Below are 23,502 nucleotides of genomic sequence, written 5' to 3'. Positions count from 1 at the left end.
GGGGTCAAGTCAGTTTTTTTGGTCACGCTGATTGGCTGAAGGGGTTGTCTGTCAAGGCTATACTCCCACAGCCACATCCATGCATTAGCAGAGTCGAGACTCCACACAAATGAATGGAAATGCAATTTCAAGGGGGAGTGGTTAACCAGGCTATACGAACATCTTTGACGTCGCTTTTTTGGCGTATAAAAGGGGATAGAGCACATCATATAATTCATTTATTGGGATATCTAAATGTCAGAGATCTTTTGACAAATAACTGTGAGCTTCAGTTCTTGAGCGATTCTTGAGGATATATTGTAAGTCCTATAGATGGAAAAAGTTACATCCCAAGCCAATTTGATTGTCAGTCCACTATGGGGCACAATCAGGATAGGAGAAAACTGATTATTTTTTTCCCAGGCTGAATGAAGCTTCTCTTGTCATGATTAAATCAAATTTAAAACAATAACAAAATCTGAATATGGGAAATAAGGATATGGCTAATATAGAATTTTCACTCTTTTTTGGGGTAAAAGCTTGTAAAGTCTGTGAATTGATTGATTGATTGAAGTGTTTATTAACAGATTGGAGAATTACAGTACATTTCAAGCACAACTCGATACCAAACTGTTAAATGTGCTCAATTCTTCACAAGTTTGTGCCACTTGTATTTCCACCACTCCTTCAAAAATCACTCTCAAAGGGCACCTACCGACGGCTGGCCCCCGTACAATCTGAATCCCCCACCCACCCCTTTCCCCCCTCACTGCATGTTTTTACCCCCTTTTTACCTCCTCTATGATGATTTCCTGTTTTTGGCTATATAGGTGTATATTTGTAGCCGCCTACGTCTATGTTATGATGAATTGAACATGGTGGACGTTGGACCCCTATTGTAAATGAGTGTAATGCTTTATGGTCGTCCACATATATGTAATTCCTTTGATGAATTGAACATGGTGGACTGGACCCTGTTGTAAACAAGTGTAATGCTTAATTGGGTCGTCCACTCACAGTTTACAGTCTTTGTATTGAGTTTGTGCTTGAAATGTACTGTAATTCTGCAAACTGTTAATAAATATATCAAAGTGTACAGTTTTGTATTGTGCTTGAAATGTAGGCTACTGTAATTCTCCAAACTGTTCATAAATACAATCAACAATCAATATCTGGAAAACCCTTATTTATTTTGTAAATACGATTAAGAGACCCTACAGCTGTGCCGTTTGTAAATTAGCTAAGAGAAACCCTATGAGTGTGCTGTATGCAAATGAAATATTACCAATATAAATGACATAACACGTAACTCAAACAAATAAATAAAAGAAAAAAAGAAAAGTCGTCAAAATAAGATTTTAAATTGTTCATTTCGATTGACAGATCTTTCTGGGGACCCCCTAGAAAGCCCCAATGACAACTGGGGGTCTCCTACTGTGAGAAATTAATCACACACACAGTCACTGTCACACACAAGATCAAAAAAAGAAAGAAAGAAAACAAACTACAATTCCCACAATTCCATTCTCGCTTGCGGACGGCATAACGGGCGCGTGCGCAGTAGCATCTAGCATAATGGCTCCGTTCAGATGTGCATTGTTGTTTTGGTATGTTATTGTTTTGATGTTATGTTTCTTCTTATAAATGCATGTGAATATAGTCGTCTAGTAGGCAGGTTGATGCGTTTGGATTCCGACATTAGTGTCAGTGTGTTGTGTAGCTGTCGTGCACAGTAGCACTCTGCTTGCCTGCTTTGATGATCGTTGCAAACAACAGAGCTGCAGGTTGTTTGTAAATACGTGTGCCTATTTCTCGAAGAATTGATTGATTGAATACTTTGTTAGAAATGTAAACGGCACGAGTTACAGTCAGACATTTAGGCAAAAGGGGCCAGGTGGCCTATATTCAACTGATACTCATTTACAGTATATAAAGCACCCTAGTGATACTTATTAGTCTACATACAGCATAGTGGTTCTCAAACATGTTCATTTAGGACCCATAATTGTATATGTATTTGACCACGACGTTTCAGGCGACCTACAAATTTAGACCCTGTCCCACATTGTGACTGGCAGTGTCAGGCATCAGTGTTAATGTCCTAAAAGTTAGTCCTCTAATAGTTCGTTGTCTAACCTGTCTTTCTGTTCTCTCATTGTACCAATCGGCCATACCACCTTTAATAGCCCTATAATGTCTCTGTTGTTTCATACATGGCTAGTATTCCACATACCAGAGCCATAGAACAGTGCCCTATACTTGCGGTTGCAGCGGCAGAACAGTGGCTAGTGATAAATGCTCCGTTTGTACTCACCCATTAAATAATTCCAAAGACGTGCAGTGAGATATTGTCCTCTAGTTTCACATCCATGTGAAGGTAATGGCACAAAACGTGAATTTTGTCAAATATCTCCACTTTTTCATGAGCTGCACCGCGGACACCTTTCTCTCCGGGCGAGAGGCCCGGAATGACAGCTGGTCTGAATTAATGAAAATGTCAAGCACAAATGTTTGTGGCACACAATTGGCAGGTGCCTTAATGCGATAGGTGCTGTGTAATTAATCATCACACCACCTGCCAATCGTGTGCCCCAAACATTTAATTTAAAATTAGCATTTTATAATAAAGTGTGAGAGAGGCCAGAGGGGTTACCGTTTAATAACAAAATTGTATGCCTTATTAGACCTATGGTCGAATATGACATCAAGGCATTTAATGTCAACTTAAATAAATTGCTAACCCTGTCCCGTCCGGTCCCACACAAACTATACTTCTGTGGCTCAAATGAACAGATCAATCTGGTCACCTTATGCTCTGTATAAGTTCCCAATACAAGATTTGTGTTAAGAATGTTTCAAAAAAGATTCAAAATCTTTCACATTGAGTGGCGCTAGCCCCTTCCTATAATTATGTTCAGCTTTTGGTGTGTGTCCACAAACTTTGTCCTACACAAACATTATTTCCCTTGATAATGAATGGAGAATTTAACATGTATTTACTACAGTAAAATTCTACCCGCTTACCATGCATTTAAAGTAACTGTTCCATTTCATAGGCAATTCACTTATTGCTGCATTCAGATGATGTTTTGCTATTCATTCATTTCTCTTTCCTTCTTATTGTCATTATTATATATAGAGACATTTACCAATCAAATCCTTGTATGTGCACAAATTATACTTGGCTACTACTTGGTGTTGGTGATTTACACTTTGTCCCTTTGCAGGTATTCAAATACCGGTACACCCTTTACGTTGCTGAATTCAGGTAGGCCTACCTCATGCTGGACATAAATAAATACTTTTCTAGAATGTTTTGTAATTGTCCTGTTACAGAGACCGTGGTACTGTAACCACGTAAATGCTGGCATCACATCGCCTTATATAAACTGCCGTATAATGAAGAAAAGTGAATATATATATAATATATGAGAAGAACTATCTAAGAAAACCTTGGATTCAAGTGATTGACCACTTGTCCGGTAACCAGCTAACTATTATAAGTGATACAGTCCTAAGGCAGCTACAGGTTTCCCCTAACAGAGAACCTCTAACGGGTACATTGTACAATTTCTCAGTGTTAATTTAACTCAGAAATCGTACAGATGTAACAAAACTAAGTGTGGTTTAGTGATATATTTAGGTGGTTGTTACATCCTATGCACGCCTGATTCATACTTTGTAGTATGCCGTGTCACACCCTGAAAAAAATCCGTTGTGACTGTGAGTAGTGTTCATTTGGGATTTTAACGATTCCGGTTCCTTAACGATTCCCTCTTAAAAGGATCCCTGGCTAATAAGCCTCATATGACTTAATACATTATAATTGTCCTCTATAACTAAAAACACAGGAAACATTTAATTTATGACACAGAATCTTTACCCTTGAGACTGTAGCTGCTGCTGCAAAATGAATTTGACTCTTTTTACTTTGTAACTGGCATTGTTGACAAATAAAAACCTTGAACACCTTCGTCTCTCCAGAATGAACGACATGAATCTGAGTCCTGTGGGCATGGACCAGCTCAGTGTACCCTCTGTGAGCGCCAGCCACCTGGGTCTGCCCACATCCCCCACACACAACCCCCTCCCCACACCAGGTAAGGAAGGCACTTTACCTTTTTACATTGTGGGTCTGTTTGACACTGGTTCTCTCAACCTCTTTCATTTCAAGCCACAGACCCAAGTCAGAAAATATTCTGTGCCAGGAAGCCCATACAACATTTGTGTTGCTAAATGTTTCAGAAATATTTTAGATTTTTTGAAAATGGCAGTTTGTAATCAAATAGTCGATACTATACTGTATACTAGAATAAAGGGTTGATTAAACGATTTTGAAGCTATATTAACCTATTTAGCTGTGTTTACTGTGTGTACCCCTCAAACACCCACCTAATTCCCTTAATTACGTCAAATGTACGTTCAGTACTTGAGTATAAGTGTACTTAGTTCCTTTTGCAGGCATGCCGGTGGCCATCCCCAGCCTGGGTCCACCCCTGGGGTCCCTGCCTTCAGCGCTGTCCCTCATGCTGCCCATGGGCCCCCTGGGGGACAGGGGGGTGATGTGTGGTCTGTCGGAGAGGAACTACTCTCTGCCCCCTCCACCATACCCCCACCTGGAGAGCAGCTACTTCAGACACATACTGCCAGGTAAAGTAATGAAGGATTTAACCAAAATAATCTATTAATAATCAATGCCTAGTTTGGGGCGTGTCACTTTACGCTGAACGTTTCAAAGACTTTCAAAAGCGTTCCAAAATAGTGAAAATATCTACAAGCTCTACAATGAATGAATGAATGAAAAAACTTTATTCCGAACATGATAAAATTAGACAAAAAAGTCAAAGAATTAAAAAAGTGCAATATAGAAAAAAACAAACAAAAAAAAAACAAGCCTCACTGGCTTATAAGTATAATTATTTTCCTTTTTTTTTTAACAATGCGTCGCATCGAGCTTGTCGATCGGCAATTTTTGCACAGCGTTTATAGTAAGCGAAAACCTTGACTTGAGTAATTTAATATTAAAGAAATACAAAATAAAATAGTTATGTTACAGTATATGAGTGTGCGTGAGAAATACGGAACGGGGAGCATGCTGTGGCTGGGGCGACAATTGGCGGACCCAGTCAAACCGCTGGCCTCCCGCTCGCCATAGTTTGTACAACACTGTCACGCAAAAATACCAAAAACAGCCGATCTACAAGCTCATGAGGCATTGTGAGTTTTTAGATCAGCTTTTTTCTTTTTTAGATATTTGTTTTGGCTTTTTTTGCCTTTATTGATAGGTTACAGTAGCTTGACAGGAAAGGGGGGAGAGAGACGGGGAAGACACGCAGCAAAGGTCGTCGGGCTCGGGATTCGAACCCGCGACACACTGTCAGGCTGGATTACCGGCCTAGGTGCCTGGACCGCTCAGCCGCGGCCCAGGCCAGATCAGCCATTTTCAAATTCTTTTCCCAAAATCGATGTTATTTCATTAAAATAATTGTATTTTATATGAATTAAATGTAATAGTTTGACTAACTTGCAGCCCTAGCAAACGACATACTACTCGTTGTCACACCGTGTCTCTGTCCTGCTGAAGGTATATTATCCTATCTGGCGGACCGGCCTCCGCCTCAGTACATCCATCCCAGCAGTCTCAACATGGACGGCACTCTGTCTGTGGCCAGCAACAACCCCTCAGGTATGGACCCCTACAGTGGCCCCGGGGGCCCGCTGGAGCAGGTCCTGGTGCCCCTGGACGCTCGACAGGTAGGGCTCACTGCCGCCGGCACGGCCTTTTTACTAGTCTCGTGTAGCCAGACAACTATTCCACAATCTCCGAGTCCGAATGCTATATAGGGAACTACACCTCCCGTCATCCGAGTAAGGAAGCTGCCATTTCGCCATGATCGCCATAACCCTACAAAGCTGGATGGATGGATGGATTTTGGGGGATGAACAGAACAGATATCACAATTGGTGTAATATCACATCTCATTTGGCTGACCAGTTGAAACACTTTTAAACCCATAGTTGCTGCATTTTTGCTTTTAGGGCAGCTACCGTACAGCGTCACACAAATGTAGCAAAAGTAGCAGACCTGCTATTCAGTTTTGAGTTTTTCTGCAATCCTGAATCTAGTAAAAATGACTACTATACAAGCTCACAATGACATACCCAACATAGGGATGTCAGGTTGAAAGTTATTGGACTGAATCAATATTAATTTTTAAAGTAATTGAATCGATTGGTTGAATAAACTGTTCATGTGGTCTACCATAGGTCAGCAGCCAGGGGGACCTCCACCAGGGCGGCGCTCACGAGCTGGACTCAGCAGGCCTGACCATGGAGTCCCGCGTCAGCAGCCCCATGTCGCCTGATAGGTAATTATTGTTTAGACATTTTAATTCGTTTTTATTTCATTTTGATATTAAGATTAGCGAAAATATATATATATATAAAAAAAGAAGCTGTATGGCTAGTTTTTTGAGCGGTGCCTCTGCTCCATTACGGAGCTATGTGTGTCCCTGTGTCTGTATGTATGTCCAATCACGGAAAGCGACTGACATAGAAAAGTTCTTCAGAAAGCATTTATTTTAGAATAGTCAGGTATAACTGGGTTAAAGGTTTAAGAACCACTGCTTTCTAATATGCTTGGTCCCCTTGACAGGATGGGGGAGGACCTGGCCAACATGGAGGGCGTGTGTGTGGTGACGGTCTCCGACACCCACCAGCAGCTGGGCGGAGGCAAGGCCTGTTATAATGCTTACACAATCGCCTTGTATTTCTTTTGCAGAATTAACAGATCTACAAACTACACTACTCATTGAGTATATCTATGGCCTGTTTTGGCCACAGTACATTATTCATTTTGATTGTTGGTACCGGTCATTGAACAACAACAAAAAAACACATGTAATTTGTATTTGTATGGTCCAATGTCCAATGCCAAAAGCATATTGAAGTCGCTAATCTTTGTGTGAGAATTCAGTCGTCGACAAAAAATGTCATTACCAAGCCTAACAGGTTTTATCCCAGACATGTAGCACAGATAGATTTAGCATCGTCTTTATCCCAAGGGCCATTAGACTGTACAATGAATCAATGGGGGCCGTGGGGGGGAGACGAGGCGAGAGGGGGTTGGTTAGTTAGTGTATTTGTTTTGTTTTAGTTGTGTTGTATTCTTTTTCACATATAGCTGTGTCTTTTTCTACTGCATTTCATCTACTGATGTAATGTATTTTATATGTTGTTCATGCTCTTTTTATTCTGTATCTATGATTGTGATGACCCTAGGCGGAGGGAGGCCCCCGCAGCCCCACGAGGGCATGGCCGGCGTGGACACGTCCTCCGGCGTGATGCCGCCCCTCCACGGCGTGGTGATGGAGTCGGAGCACATGGGGGGGCGGGGCGTGGGGGGCAATGCCTCCGGTGCGGTGGGCGGAGTGGTCAGCGTGGTGCTTACAGGCTCCATGTCCGCGCAGGTAGGCCTCTCACAATTATTATTGCATAAACAGCAGCTGGTCGCTGTCATTTGACATACTCCGTGTTCACGTAGCCGAAGTATTAGTGGAACATTTGAAGTTCATCTCATGTGAAAACATGACGTCACGCCGCGGTGGTAAGCGACTCACTGCTTAACCTGTTTTTACTAACCACTGGTTCTCACCTTATCACCTAAAACTGGAGTATGAATAGACCTTTACTTTCTCAGAGGGAGAAAAGCGAGGCACAATCACAACATCTCATGCAGCAAGCACGCAGCTGTTTTTTTATATGATTTAAGTGGCTGTTTCTATATATCTATAGTGGTTACTGGTTAGAATAGCTTCCATTCGTCTATATACATTTATCTGCTGAAAAATGCATACATTTTCAAACATTGTGCCCTGTGTCCTTTTAATATGTTCCAATGTTCAATGCCAGAAACTCAATTAACAGAAACGCAAATACTTTGTGTGACAATTGATCTTCATGCTAACGTTCTTGGTGGTGACAACAACCCTATACTATGCGTGCACGTGCAGGGCCAGCTGGAAGCGGTGTCGCTCCACGGGCATGCAGGCATGGGTCTGGAGCCGGTCAACGTGTCCCCCATCACGGCCGAGGTGTCCCTGGGGCCGCAGAGCAACCTGGTGCTGGTCAACTCCAGCCTGCAGCTAGAGAACTCCAGCTCCAACAAGGAGAACATGGTCCCCGCCTATACCATCTGTAAGAGTCTTAAGAGACAGGCTTAACTCCGGGGACCCACAGGGGTCCTTGAAGGGGTCCAAGGGGGTTCCCAGCTATATTATTAGTTAATATAGCATGATAGCATCACAAGCAGTTTAACCATTTTTGAGGGACTCAAGCCCCTTCAATGCATGGTTTTCCGAAATTACGCCATAGGCCAGTAAAGTCTATTTTTAATGTTTGTTTAGGCAAGCCAAGTCTATTTGTAATGTTTGTTTAGAGCCTAATTATACATTACCCGTCCCAGCCAATGTCTATGGACTTTAATGTTTGTTTAGGGTAAATTATGATGTAATTTGTGCCAGCCAAGATTATGGACTGGACGTGTAAACTATGTTAAGACGTCATCTCGCTGATATAAATACATCTTCTAATAAATGTATTTAATTTAAAACATCTGGGTGTCCCTCACTTAACACAAGTGTGATTTAAAAAAAGAAGCTTTGGCTGTTTTGACGATCTACAAGCTCACGTGCCTGTTTGTGACTTTTGTCCACCAGGGTGCACTCTGTGTGAGCGCTCGTATACCTCAGACTGTCCGGAGCACGGGCCGGTCACCTTCATCCCAGACGCGCCCATCCAGAGCCGAGCCCGCCTCTCTCTACCCCGGCTGCTCTGCCTCCGCATCTCAGTGGCCGACGAGCCGCTCGGTAAGACAACGCCACCGCAGGTCTGAAACCCGGAGGAAATGTGTTGCAATTAACCAATCTGGGTATTTATCACCCAACCACTTAAGCCTGATATTTTGTCGCTGTGGGGCAGAAACCTCCTGTCTCCATATTGGTTGTAAATTAACACCATACTACTTGATCAGACTACAGACAATTTGATCTGCTACTTTTGCTATTTTCGGATTTGAATCCTGAAAAGTACTGTTAGCAGTTTTGGACATGCCTTGCCTATATTGAAATGCTCAAAATAGGGATGCCAGGTTGAACGTGGTACACATTCAAGTGTTTTACCCATTGAAATGTTACAACAAAATATATTGTTGTCGGGAAGAAACCTATCGATATGCGTAAATTAATGCCCTATTTTTTATACTACAGTGTCACACAAAAGTAGCAGATCCACAAGTTTAAAATGTGGCGTGAAGCAAGTTACTTATGCTACTTCAGAATCCTGAACAGTAACAGTTTTGGACATATGAGGTTTCCACCCTGACAGAGACGATATACTATATCTTCCTTTTAGGTCCGTTTGGTAGGGGACCGGTTAAATCACTGGGGTGAAGAAGAGAAAACAGCTTAGCTGTGTGATGCTAGCATGTTGACATTTTTCAAGGACTAACTGGGTGTTCTTGTGATGCTTTTTGTTAGGCGTGTTCGCACGGGACATCATTTCGCCTAGAACCTGCTTCGGACCAATGATTGGGCAACACTGTAGCAATGTGGTTCTTTCCGATTGGCCAGAGAAAGACACGCCGCAGATATGGAAGGTTAGTGTACAAACTGCAACGTTGCTATTTTATAGAACCACTGTTCTAAACCAATGTTCTAACAGTTTTCGGAAAAACATATGTTTCTATTATATAGCTAAAATGATAGATGCTTTCCCGATTTTAACGGGTTAAGGTGGTTGGAAGCAGATGGACACAGGGGACACGTCCCTGCATTATTGCTAATAGCTAAACCTCCCAATAACGAACAGTAAGAACTGTACTTTCTGTTTCAGATGTACCACAACAATGTGCTGGAGTTCTGCATTGTGACCACAGACGAGAATGAATGCAATTGGATGATGTTTGTCCGTAGGGCAAGGTAAGCAGTGCACATCCCTTAAGCATCTGGCATAATGTTTTAAAATACAAAATGACTATCCTTTTTCCTCAGGGCTGGTATAGCTAGCCTGGCTAATAAACCAGACCGAATCAGCCGTTGGCAAAACAAAATTGACAGTGTGATTTGAGTCTGGGTTATTAGCCAGTATAGCCACTTCAAAATAACATTTCCAGCAGGAGCGGCAATTATTTCAGATAATGAGTGTAATAAAATAAAATATTTTGCCTTTCATGTTTTTTTTGTTATGCATGAGTGTATTTGTGTTTGTCTATCTGTGTTTACAACGTTTACGTGCTTTGATGCTTTCGTGTGACACTGTCGTGCCATGATCAAGTAGCGGCCTTAATTTATGGAAAAGGTATGGGGATAAGAGGTTTCTGCTTGTTTAGGACCCGAGAGGAGCAGAACCTGGTGGCCTACCCTGCCAACGGCAAGCTGTTCTTCTGCACCAGCACAGAGATCCACCCCGAACAGGAGCTGCTCTTCTACTACAGCAGAGACTACTGCAGCCTGATGGGTGCGTCTGCCACGCTAAAAGGGTTTCTTCCGCGGATTCGGGTTCTTGGAAACGCCCCCCAGTCACTGCGTTATTTTTTACTGAGGTTAGGTTTAGGTATAGTTTACTGAGGTTAGGTTTAGGTTTAGGTATAGTTTTACTGAGGTTAAGGTTAGTGTAGCTGCCCTCGAATTGTGAAATAATCAGATGTGGATGGTCTCAACGGGTGTAATTTATTCGTCTTCAGGTACGGAAGAAGATCACTGGTACACCGTGAAAACTATAAAATTGAATAAATAAATACTTTTAGAATCATACATTTCATAGTTTCACTCACCACAATAATCATAGTTTCGCTCACAATAAAGCAGTGCATTAGATTCATCACTTCAGTATACGATAAACAATAAAAATGTTCATTTAAAGGTCAATTATAAATAATGCAGTGATACAATAACTAAGCACCATAACCAAGATACCAGAGACCAAACGAAATACCACAACAAAATACAATAGACCATAAATTAAATCATGAACTCAAATGAAACAAACAAACACTGCTGTACCTCGCTCCGCTTATCGAGGGTGCTAAGGGCTGGAAGGCCACCTTGAGCTTCACACAGGAAGCACAGCAAACAGGCCATCAAACAATCAGTACTGTGATCTGTGGGTACACGGTCCACATATTGTATACTGAAGCTACAAACATTTCAATAATGTCGAGTCAACTGGGCAAACATGAAGTTGCAAACATATCATACCATGTGGCTCTGCTGTTAGAAACACTGCATCTCTCCCTGTCACTCTGGCTGAGTGTGGTGAGTGGTTCTGATGTGAGTGAAGCTAACAGGCTTCAGCTAGATATGTGTTGGTAACAGGAAGTGTCAAAATAAAGGTAAACCAGAATGAGCAAGGTAAATAACAAATTAACTTCAAACTAAAGAAAACATTGGAGTTAAACCCAAGTGTCACGGGCACTTACAGTTAGGGTTAGGTTTAGGTGTAGGCTGTCAATCACAGCGACTGGCCAGTCACAGCGCACCATTTACTCGAACCCGAGGCAGAAACCATATTAGCGTCTGCCACACACTCACCAGCTGCAGGAGCTGGATGTGACGACCTGTACAGCTCTCTGTATGATGTACATCATTTGACGAGGCGAACGTTCCCTCACGGCTACACTTCTTAGCGATTATTCTAGCAGTTGCTTTTTTCGATGAAACAAATAATCGGGAATCAAGAATCTCGTTTTTTGTTATATATTTTGTATACATCATCTAATCCGTTTCACCACTGGAAGAACCCGCCATCGCTCAACGTTAATAGTATTTGTAGGAGATAACAGTAGCACAATTTGAAATGTGGACTCTATTGCCAGAAAAAAATTGTGTGTTTGACTGGATTGTTGAATTCCTACAATGACCGTAATGCTTTGGTGCACTTGTGGTTGGGTCATGACTAAAATAGTTAGAAACAATGGTGTGGTGCAATAATAGTAAATAGCTGATCTACAAGCTCACACCTATGACATGCCCAAAATAGGTATATATTTTTAAACCCATTCTGGACGGGAACCCCTTTTGGTGTTTTAACTAAGCATTTTGTTATACTTTAGCTATTGAAAAATAGCAGATCTAAAAGCTCGTAGGTCTGCTATTTTCTTTTTATCGTGAAAATGCGGCACAAATATTCTTCTTTCCGAGCAAACTTTTTTTTTCCCCCGACGTCAGGCCTAAATGGGTTAAATACCGTAATCGATTAGTTTGCCTGTTTGCACCCCTATGATTGACACGTTGACCCCATCCCTTGTCACTTTTGCGCATCCTCCGCAGGCGTCCCTCAGGTGCCCGAGGGCCAGATATGCCAGTGTGGCAAAGAGTGCTCCTCCTTCGCCGAGCTCAAGTCTCACCTAAGCAGCCACAACCCGCCTCCTGCTCACAGCAGCCACAGCCCCGTACACCAGCAGGAGCACGCTCAACAGCAGGATCAACCACAGCCACACACACACCAGTAGGCCTGCCACAAATTACAACTTAATAATCTTTTTTTTTTTTTTGCCCGATCGTCAGAATCATTTTCATTTATACCCTATTGTGCTGAATATAAGACATTGTATTTTGAATGTTAATATCCTAAAATACAGGGCCGTATTATAATCGGGGACTAGACTATTTGACATTCAATGTTATTTTTCCACAAATGAGTCTTGAAAAATGGAGGTCGTCTTTTATTCGGCACAATACGGTATAATGAAAAATTGAATGGTAAATAGCCCATCTACATGCTCACTGCGCAATTTAAAAAATATAACAATATAGGTATAAGTATAACATTATTTATCAACTGCATGGCCTGTTCTGGCCCTTTTGATTATTGGTATTGGTCGTTGTATTGAAGTTATTTGTCATATCTGCCCTTTGCAAGTTTTGTTTACAAAGGTTCAATGCCACGAACACAATTAAATCGTTAATCAATATTATTTTGTATCTGGTCAAAACTGTTCATATTCAAAGTAGCAGATCTACAAGCTCAAAACGCGTCGCTTTGCGTCACATTTCGAGCCTGTAGATCAGCTTCTTTTCATGCTTTTATGCTGTACTACGAGAAAACTCAAAGAGTTAGAATATGGATATAAGAGGTATCTGCCCGGCAGCAAAGATTTGTATTCATAGTTCCATTTCTATGTGCTCATGATTGACAGCCCCACACACCAGGAAGACAAACTGACCAACGGGACGTCCAGCTCCTCCTCTTCCCCTTGGCCGTGCCACGGCCACAACTCTAACAACAACGGGGGCGGCGCCGGTGGCAACAGCGGCGGTATCGGAGGTAACGCCCACTCTAATGGCACCGCCTCCTCCAGAGCCCCGGGCTCCGGTGGAGGCGGCGCCCACCACCACCACCACGCCACGCGGGAGAAGAAGTTCAAGTGCAGCATGTGCTCGTCGGCGTTCAGCACGTCCACCAAGCTCAACGTGCACTTCATGGGCCACGTGGGCATGAAGCCGCACAAGTGCGAGTACTGCAGCAAGGCTTTCAGTGACCCCAGCAACCTCCGCATGCACCTCAAGATTCACACAGGTATGGACGCACAGTAAGGCCTTTCCTGAAAGGCTGAGTATCATTATGCATGCAGGGTGTACTGTTGCTGCTGCCGACCAGAAAGCTTGTATTTTAGCTTCGTTTTTTTTATTGACGCCCATACTCGTACTACAGCATCACACACAAATAGCAAAAGAACAAGCTGATGAATGGGAACTTTCTCCTGATTAGTTGAAATTGGCAACCCACCTGACCTGAAAATGTTCTGTTAGAGATGGGGAGACCTCTGTAATTGAACAACCACTATAGCGATGATAATGAATCATAGAGCCTTAACTTTTTAACAGTAAAATTGTTTTAACCAAAACATATCATGACACTATTTGTGAAACCTTCTGAAACATCTTAATCTTTGGCACGCCCAGACCACACGATGGGATACACGGATTCCTATCACAGGTCATTGTGAGGCTTCACGGCGTTCTCGTGTCTTCTGCTTACAGGACAGAAGAACTACCGGTGCACGGTCTGCGAGAAGTCGTTCACCCAGAAAGCGCACGTGACCTCGCACATGGTCATACACACCGGCGCCGAGAAGCTGAAATGCGACCTCTGCGAACGGGCCTTCCTCAGGAAACAGGACCTGAGACAGCACATGTTCTCTCACACGCAGTACGTTCCTTTTTAACGTCAATCTATAAAAAATGTAGACCTGTACATTTACGTTATTGTACCTCTGTGGCAGTGACTATATCTTCCACATTTTCTCCTGTCTCACGCCCCCCCCCCCCCCCCCCCCCCCCAAACAGCGAGCGTCGCATCCAGTGCCCCAAGTGCGACAAGTACTTCCTGAAGAGCAACCACCTGAAGAAGCACATCAACTCCCACGAGGGCCGCCGGGACTTCGTGTGCGAGAAGTGCCACAAGGCCTTCCTCACCAAGTACCACCTCACCCGCCACCTCAAGATATGCAAGGGCCCCAAGGCCGAGAGGGAGAGGAGGGGTTCGGGGGGGTCCCGGAAAGGACCGGACGACGACGAGGACGACGAGGATGAGGAGGAGGAGGAAGATGAGGAGGAGGAGGAAGAGGAGGAAGATGGTAGAAGAGGGGGAGAGGTGGAGGGACTTGTCGATTCGGCCAGCAACGAGGACTGTGGCTTAGACGTGGGTGGATATAGTTCTGAAAAGTCGCTGTCGCCCTCGCATTGACTCACATCGGTGGTTCTTAAAACATTTTTGTGTCAAGGACTCCCCTAAATGACCCCCCCCCATCTAAAAATTATTGTGTGCCAATAACCCACATAGGAGAAGATGTGTGTACATTTTAGTACATTATTCAGAATAATTCTCTCTGACATTAGCAGACCTAATTCTGCTATTTTCAAATAAGCTACGTATAGAATAAAGGTTAAAGTGGTTTAATTTAGCTCTGGAGCTCCTGAAACCCCTTCAAGGACCCCTGGACACCACTTAGAGAACCACTGGACCACACACACTGTGCCTCTGGAGAGGTTTTATTTATTGACTTTTGTACGACTGTTGTCCCTTTTTGTTTCACTTACATTGACAAATTAAAACATTGAGGCCTGAGGCCAATTCTACAAATGCCTTCAAAATCATGACATTTTAAAAACTAGTATGTTGCCAACGTATGTTCTCAAACTTTTTCATGTCAAGGACCCCCAAAATGATGTGTTTGGCTACGGACCCCACCATCTGAAAACATTTTGTTCCAAGAACCCCCAGAAGAAAATATGAGTTAAAATGTTTTTTAAAGACCCAGTTATAAGACTCATCATGGTATTTATGTTAAAATAAGCTATGTTCTTTATACTATTACTTTTTTGTTTTATTGTGTATTCACTGTTACAGCAGAGTGAATGCCTGGCAATATTGATTTTTTTTGCAAATCAGTGGCATAATGTAACAGAGCAAATGCCATATTCTTAACGGAGTAAGAATATGGATTCTGTTGACACATGTTCAATAAATTATATGACCTGTATTTAATCATAATTTGTGCCTTTAACACAATGAGTGCTGCCTGCTGGACGAAAGTGGTATGGCGCTTGATTTCACGTGATGAGAAGCAATTCTATTGTGATGAGCGTCTGGTTTGGGGTGCCATCTTAGATGCTATAGCAGTGATACTCAACCTCAGGCCCGCGGGCCACATCAGGCCCGCGGGACCATTAAGACTGGCCCACCAATGAAAATCTAAATTAAAGAAGAAAAATAAATCTGGAAAATGAAATAAAAATAAATAAATCTGAATGAAGTTATCTTTAATTACATTATTATAAGTAATACTATTAGAGTTGTACTATTACTCGAACGAAAATAAACCAAACCATGATGTGATGTTGAAGGTCATTATGGATTCTACAAAGGACTTGTAGAAGGCCTGCAGGATCGATGGTCGGACCTGAAGCTTCCTCATCTTCCTGAGGAAGAACAGCCTTTGTTGACACTTGGAGTGAATGTTCTCCGCGTTGGTCTTGAATGTGAGCTTATGGTCGATGGTGGTGCCGAGGTATTTGTACTCTTCGACACGTTCTATTGCCTGGCCATTTATCTCTAGGGCCGGAGGTGGAGTGGGCGGGCCCTGCCTAAAGTCCACCAGCAGCTCCTTAGTTTTGCTGGGGTTTAGGTCCAGGAAGTTGTTATTGCACCACTCAGCAAAATAGTCCATTACCCCAATGATGCGGTTATTGGTGTTGGTGGTATCGACAATAACCGTGTCATCTGAATATTTTATGAATAGCATGTCAGGGTCTGGGCTGCTGCAGTCATCTGTGTACAGGGTGAACAGGACTGGTGAGATGACAGATCCTTGTGGTGCCCCGGTGGACACAGTCCTGTTAGAGCTGTAGTTGCCATTGAATCTGACGGTCTGGTGTCTGTCTGTGAGGAAAGACAGAATGAGCAGTATGAGGTGGGAGTTGACATTCATCCGGAGGAGTTTCTGTCCCATCAGGTGAGGCTGCACTGTGTTAAATGCACTCGAGAAGTCCACAAATACCATCCTGACAAAGGACTTGGGCTTCTCCAGCTGTGCGTAGGTGTGATGCAGCAGAGTTATCACTGCATCATCCGTGCCTCTCTGCTGCTTGTATGCAAACTGGAGTGGGTCTGTGATCCTTGTGGTGCCCCGGTGGGGACACCTCCATTGACCAGAGCCGAGTATTGGATAAGACTGGATAGATCGTGTATAATGTATGTATGTATATAATAATTAATTATTATATACATACATACATTATACACATAAGTGTTAGGGGAGCAGACAATAATTTGCGAAGTAATTCGAGAAGTAATAAGCATTGCAAATTGGAAATATACTGCAGAAAAGTTCAAATACCTCACACTCCTACTTAAGTACACTACCTGAGTACATGGTTACATTACACCACTGGACAGGGATTTACATACAGACCATGAGAATCATATCAGCACTTTGATCTTATTAGAGGGCAGGGCTACATGCTGCAGTGCATTATCCCACCCACCAACTCCTACAGTGAAACCACACTGAACTACAGCTCGACTGTCACAAAGTCAGCAGCATGCTGTTGGTGAGATTAACGCTTATACCTGTGGAGAGGTACGTACGTACAGCACACACGGAGTCAGGCTCTAAAGCAAAGGATTCGGAACCTATAAGGGAAGAAACCTATGCACAGAAAAACAAGATGATTAGAGGCTATATGGCATGTGAGCAGGTAGGTTTTGGTAAAATAATTATATACAAATATTATATATATATTTTTTTTTGTCAGCTAAATGTTTTCAACCAGAGATTCATTTCTTGAGGATTATTCTATCAATTATCTCATTTGGTAAGTCATTGAGAAGCATGTTTTTCATATTTTATACTTTGTCGCACAATGGTGTCATGCAAAACTGGTGAAGATAGCTGATCTACAATGATGATCGGCTACCAATTTTTGACCAAAATAGGGATCAATTAATCAAATATTTTCAATCAAATCAATTAGCTTGATTAATGGTTGGATCTAACTACAATCCCCCTTCAACTTTCTCACCAATGAATCAATGAAGCACTTTCTCTACCTAGAATGATGTCTCACCTTGACGAGGACGTAATGGATCGAATGCCATATGCACGACCTCTGGCGTACGGCGACCTCACCATGGACCCCTGCAGAGCCTCCTACACTAGGGTAAACTACCACAACCACTTTTGCCCTATTAAAAGAAATACCAAAAATAACAGCTCTACAAACTTGAGCTTGTAGATCTGCTATTCCCACCGTTTCGTTTTTAAATCGCATTGAATTGATTTGTTTTTGTTTCCGCCTGGCATTTTCATCAGGATGGGGGGCAAATTTTACTTGCACCTTTCAGCAGAACATGTTGAACATTGATGTATCATTTCAATTGAGGTGGGTTACCAGGGCAATTTGTTTGTTAAAGGCATTATAGGTAACTTTGAGCGTAATGTTTTCCCCTCGATCAGCCACCATATGCTGGGGTATTTTCAAAGAAAATCCCTCTGGCTGTATTTTGGTTTTGTTCCACTGTTTATGATGACATTCATCCCTTGCAGGGACGTTTCTTTTCCGTCTGTGGGGGGGGGGGGGGGGGGGGATCATACGTTCTATGCTCGTTAGTCAAAGTCGTACGATTTGTCACGCGTTACTGCAGTGACATTTCTTTCTCTGCATTTGACCCATCTCTTGGAGTGGTGAGCTGCAGCCGCGCTGCGCTCGGGAATCATTTGATTAGTTGATTTGACCCCCCAATCCAACCCCATAGTGTTCTCTCTAATCAGACAGCAATCACTTGGATTATACCTGTCAGAGAGGGGCGAGTGATCAGGGATTCTAGTAGAATCCCTGATCACTCCCCTCTCTGACAGGTAACATTAAAGGCATACTAGGTAGAATCATTCTACCTAGTATGCCTTTAATGTTGTTCTTTTATTTGCATTGTTTTACAGATATATGTCGGGACTCGGGACGGCCATATCGAAACCGGAACGGTCACGGCCAAACCGGGACGCCTGGACACTGTGTCCTACGTGGACGCCCTCCCGCTGTCCATCCATGTCCACACGGCCTACCTGGACCCTAGTACACATGGCCACCTGGACTCTGTCCACGGACAGAGGCTCGCCGCGGGCCACCTCGCCTACTTCCCCGGCTTCCACGGACACCACCTGCATGGCATGTTGGACTACTCGTTGGAGCCCGCGTTCATTCGGAAGAGGAACGAGCGGGAGCGCCACCGGGTGCGCTGCGTCAACGAGGGCTACGCGCGCCTCCGAGAGCATCTGCCGCAGGAGCTGGAGGACAAGAGGCTCAGCAAGGTGGAGACCCTGCGCGCCGCCATCGACTACATCAAGCACCTCCAGAGCCTGCTGGACTATGGTGTGTCCGCCGGCGCCGTGGTGGAGACGTCGCTCAGAGACACGCGAGGCCGCGCGCCTGTGTCACAGAGGACAGAATGCAACAGTGACGGAGAGTCCAAAACCAGTCTCAGCGACTGTGGGGAAAATGCTTATTAGAACACAGTGAAAAAAAAGAATCACACCTGTGCGAAGTGAGGGGCGCTCTTATCAACATACATCATCTCATTCCGGCCAATCACAATTTGCGTCCTCACCTTCGTCTTCAATGTTTGTGTTTATACAATGTTTGTGTTTCACTCAAAGCTGGCCAATGGCATTCAATGTTTGTGTTAACACAAACCCTCTAACCCTGGAGAAACTCCGCTATTCTGATGAATGGAATAGTGGGCGTTCGGAATAGCGGTGGTTCTGCTTTCCCGGTTTTAATGAGTTAAAGTAGTATGTGTCAATAAAAGGGATTAAACGTCACTGTGTTGATGTACAGTAGGTCATGACTTTCTGTGCGTTTCAGAATGTCCTGAACATTAAACGGATCACTAAATTACTGCTCTATGTACAGTATTACATTTTGGAGAATGGAATGAATTATTCCAAAATGACATACCGTCTTATGGCACTGTTTTTCAATGTTGGCGCCGGGACCACCGACTCCAGGCCAGGCACTGCACTCCCTGTGGTGGTGTGGAAGTTGAAACGCATGAGTCACATTTGAAGTCGGTGGGGTGAACGGTTCTCGAGTTACGTGGATTACAGACGTACATACACATTACATACAAATTGGCAGGTGCATTTCTACATTAGGCTCTAACAAACATTAAAAGTCCATAGACTCGGGTGCCACATGACGTAATTTCAGAAGGCCATGCATTGGAGGGGATAGGCTAGTGTCCCTCAAAAATGTAAATGGAGGACATATCAAACCGGGGGTCTTTGCAATTAATTGTGGACATTTTGTGCACATCTTTGCTTCTACGGGGTACCTGAAACAAAATATTTTCAGATGGGGGTTGGACAAATATAGCTTGGGGGTTCTTCACATGAATATGTTTGAGAACCACTGATATAGCAACATACGTTTTTTTCTTCTTACTGATTTAGAAGACATTTTTAGAATCGGTCTCAGTTTTGATTGGGTTAAGGAGTGTTCTCAAAAACTCAAGTAACATGCCTGCTTACATTCTTGCCATGTAAATGACTTAGTAACTTTGCCTACAACAGATGCTTTAATTGTTTTGTTTAAGTGTTTTATTCTATATTGTCAGAGTTATGAAATATTTAATTGTGCGTTTGTTTATAAAGTTGTAGGCCCATTGGTTCTCTCATTATAGCCAGTAGCAATCATGTGTCCTGATGATGGCAGTAACTAAAACATTATTGTGATGCATTTGGTTTATGAACCAGTTTTATTTTTTGTTTCGTCAATTGTTTCCCCTTCATGTTGATTTTAAGTTGTTTTATTGAGGCAGTTGAGTTTTGAACCAAGCAGTGAGTGTTTTAAGCAGTTTTTAAATCCTTGACATATTTCTTGTGCCACAGATAAACAGAAGATACGAGTGAAAACCCTTTAGAATTTTGATTGACAGTGAAAATGGCCCAAACCGCAATCTTAAACCACACGCCTTCCGTTTACAAACCCGACACATCTCAGCAACAAAGAAATAGAAGCTATTAGTGACAAGTCAATGCTTACTTGTGGGATTAATAGGCAATGTGAAATTGTTCCCAGTGGTGGTTTCACATAGTCCTGATAGATACCACAGGGGCTTTGAAGACAACTCATAGGACTTTGCACAAATTGGTTTGCAAATCACAGACACTCCTCCTGGGCTACAGAGACTTGGAAGAAAACAGCACAACACACTTGAGACACATTACACCAATTTGTTCCAAGCACTGGAACAAAGCTTAGTTGCTTACAAATCAGACTGATGACAATTAAGTACAAGTGCATACATAGGATGCAGAATTAAAATACACCACTGGTATCAAATTTATCAGGGGAAATCAGCATACTGGTGTAACCACATACAATAGACAGACATGTTTAATATTTAATAATTCATTTAATAAGTAAATGCATGCAAGTGTTATTAAAATATCTAATATTAGCATCATCTCTAGATGTATACAGTATTATTTTGGCAGTTTTTGTTACAATGAGGATAGGATATAATTCAGAGAAAACCTTTTTCTAATCTCTGACAAATGAATAATTATGTAAAATGTTTAAAACATATATAGTAGAGGATTGTTTTATTCTATATTTTATTATTCCACAGTTTTCCTAGAGGTTCAGCCCTCGCATTTAGAATTCGGCACTCACACCTACCTCATTACATTTAGTCGACCCCAAAGCAATCCAAACCAGGTTCTCAAACCTTTTCACGTGAAGGACCACACACTCATAAAGCCATACAAATGGGTCTGCAAGCCATAGATGGGTCCTGAGCCACTATTTGGGAAACACTACGGGCTGGGCCGGCACCTGGCAGCCGGGAGTGTCTACGACAAAATAGAGTTTACATGCTCCCGTGAGTCAGTGGGATAAAACAGCAATGACAATACACAAAATGTGTGAGGAATTCATTGGCATAAAGACGATGATGAAACATATAGGCCTAAATGCAACCCATGTACCTTTTTAGAGAGCAGAACGGGCCCGAGTGGGGCTTTGTTTACTATTTTTGAGAAATCCATGCACCCGTTTTTAACCTTATCTTCATATAATTGGTCCTCACTAGTAAGATGGAACCATTACCATACTCGCTCTGCGTTTTATTGGTGAGCTGTGGACAGTTAAGAAACATGCCTACTAGGGGTGTAGCGATAACAGCTATACGATATCGATATGTATCACGAACCATGGTTGACGATACATGGATGATTTTGGCTATAGGCAGTGCCTACCAATGACATCCACGGATGATTTTCCAATAGAAACATAGACTCTCTTCCTGTAAAATTGGCATGTAAAACTTTCCTTTGTTCTTGCATTAATCTTGCATAAATTACCTGCCTACTGATGATTTCACTCACTGGTAGGCATGGGTTTCTCAATCTGTCCACAGACCAATTACTGTATGTACTCTTGTACTGTAGATAGGTTGAAAATGGTTGAAGTGGTCATTTGAAGGGATTTTGAAGACAAAATATAGCCTATAAATTTAGCCCATAAGTAAGCTATAGTTTGTCAATTGAAAGATTATGCTTATTAGATCATTTTGGGGTGACCATGAAGACAGCATAATCTCTGCTCTGGTAAATCAATGCGTTTTTTACTTTGTGAACGAGTTCAGAGCTCAGATATAATGAGGTGGTCCGAGAAATGCAAATGGTATCAGCTTCAGTCTTGTTAGAGGAATTCAATTTATGAGGGAAACCTCAGTCCCGCTAGAGACATATCTGCGGTGTGCCTCCTCCCCAAATCCTCCTCTCTCCATCTATTTGTTTATGTTTCACGCCTCCGCCAACCTGCACGGAAACGACAAGTTATTTCCCAATATCCTCTCTGTGTGAAAAAGCCACAGATCAAAAACCAAAAGACGTGTTATCACTGTGTACAGGACAGGCCCGACGGGGAGCGGCAGAGACCAGCAGGGTTGAGAGCCAGCGAACCGTGCCTCAAGGGAAGTACAAGCGTTCAACGCCATGCAAGCGTGACGTCTCGTCTCTTACAAAAGGCGTTTGGGCTGTGCGTGCTGCGTGAATTAGACCCGATAATTAACCAAGTGCTGGTACCCTGGCCTTGATGGTTCAGTGGTTCTGTGAAGATAGCAAAAACTGAGCTACTTAAAGGAAAGCTTCGGCTGTAATGGATGTTTGCTTTTCTGTACGCGCACGCACAGATTGCAATCGAAGTCGTGGTGCGTGGATTCCTTGCAGGCATGTGGTTTCTGTGCCATTTTATACAGGAGTGTCCCCTCAATGCAGGGATGTTTTTTATGCTTGGGAACACAGAGGAGAGAAGAAAAGGAGAGAAAAAAAGAGAGAATTGAGAAGTTGATTAAAATAAATGTATGCATTGATTCCGAGTTGAATGCACACTTTTTTGACAGCCCTAATTATTTTATGGTCTCTAGTTGTATTTTACTCTAGTTGTAAACCACTTTGATTTTCACTCATTTTCTTTTATCAAAAGTAGAAAAAATAGCTGAACTATAAGCACAAAACACGTCATATTGCCACACGTTGTATAGGCTATAAGCTTGCACGTCTGCGATTTTTGCTACTTTGGTGTCACACTGTAGTTAGTATGACAAAGTAAGGCATTACATTTATGAGAAAACAAAAAGTAAGGCATTACATTTATGCGAAAACAAAACGTTTTGAAATATATTGGGTTCTGCCTTACAGTGGTGTAAACAGTCAAAAAGTACTTTTACTTAAGTACAATTTTTAGGTATTTCTTACTTTACTTACTTCTGTTGTTTGCATGCGTGCAAGCTAGGCCACAAGTGCAACCCCTTGTGTGTAGACACTAGTATACATGTGTGTCAGTGTGTGTATTGTACACAGTGTGTGAGTGAACGAGAGAGAGAGAGAGAGAGGTGATGGGTAGGTGAGATAAGGTTTATCAGTGGAGTCAACATCAGAGCAGACCACCAGGGAGAGGG

At 42.7% G+C, this 23,502-nt stretch overlaps 2 protein-coding genes across 4 annotated transcripts; both read left to right on the top strand.

Annotated features, from left to right (window-relative positions):
- Positions 1 to 1,561: 1,561 nt before the first annotated feature.
- prdm4 (PR domain containing 4) lies at positions 1,562 to 15,531 on the top strand. 3 transcript variants are annotated; one of them, XM_080756868.1, is made up of 17 exons: positions 1,562 to 1,580; positions 3,207 to 3,247; positions 3,964 to 4,079; positions 4,429 to 4,629; positions 5,564 to 5,733; positions 6,247 to 6,347; positions 6,635 to 6,711; positions 7,261 to 7,448; positions 7,992 to 8,175; positions 8,697 to 8,846; positions 9,516 to 9,634; positions 9,871 to 9,956; positions 10,367 to 10,494; positions 12,306 to 12,483; positions 13,175 to 13,554; positions 14,019 to 14,187; positions 14,325 to 15,531. In XM_080756868.1, exons 1-17 carry the CDS (start codon positions 1,569 to 1,571, stop codon positions 14,722 to 14,724), a joined length of 2,700 nt encoding a protein of 899 aa, XP_080612994.1. In that variant the 5' UTR covers positions 1,562 to 1,568; the 3' UTR covers positions 14,725 to 15,531. The 3 variants fall into 3 exon arrangements, with proteins under 3 accessions (XP_080612994.1, XP_080612995.1, XP_080612993.1); XM_080756869.1 differs by having other exon boundaries at positions 1,562 to 1,586; positions 4,441 to 4,629; XM_080756867.1 differs by having other exon boundaries at positions 1,562 to 1,586.
- Positions 15,532 to 17,120: 1,589 nt separating this feature from the next.
- Positions 17,121 to 19,045, top strand: LOC308310678 (uncharacterized protein; the record flags this gene model as incomplete). Its single annotated transcript, XM_080757057.1, has 3 exons — positions 17,121 to 17,237; positions 17,594 to 17,699; positions 18,479 to 19,045. The coding sequence occupies exons 2-3, from the start codon at positions 17,595 to 17,597 to the stop codon at positions 19,043 to 19,045; spliced, it is 672 nt and encodes a 223-aa protein (XP_080613183.1). The 5' UTR covers positions 17,121 to 17,237; position 17,594.
- Between the last annotated feature and the right edge of the window lie 4,457 nt (positions 19,046 to 23,502).

This window comes from Protomyctophum bolini, assembly GCF_963924005.1.
Source record: "Protomyctophum bolini genome assembly, chromosome: 23".
Lineage (NCBI taxonomy): Eukaryota > Metazoa > Chordata > Actinopteri > Myctophiformes > Myctophidae > Protomyctophum > Protomyctophum bolini.
This window is presented reverse-complemented; position numbering and strand designations above follow the sequence as displayed.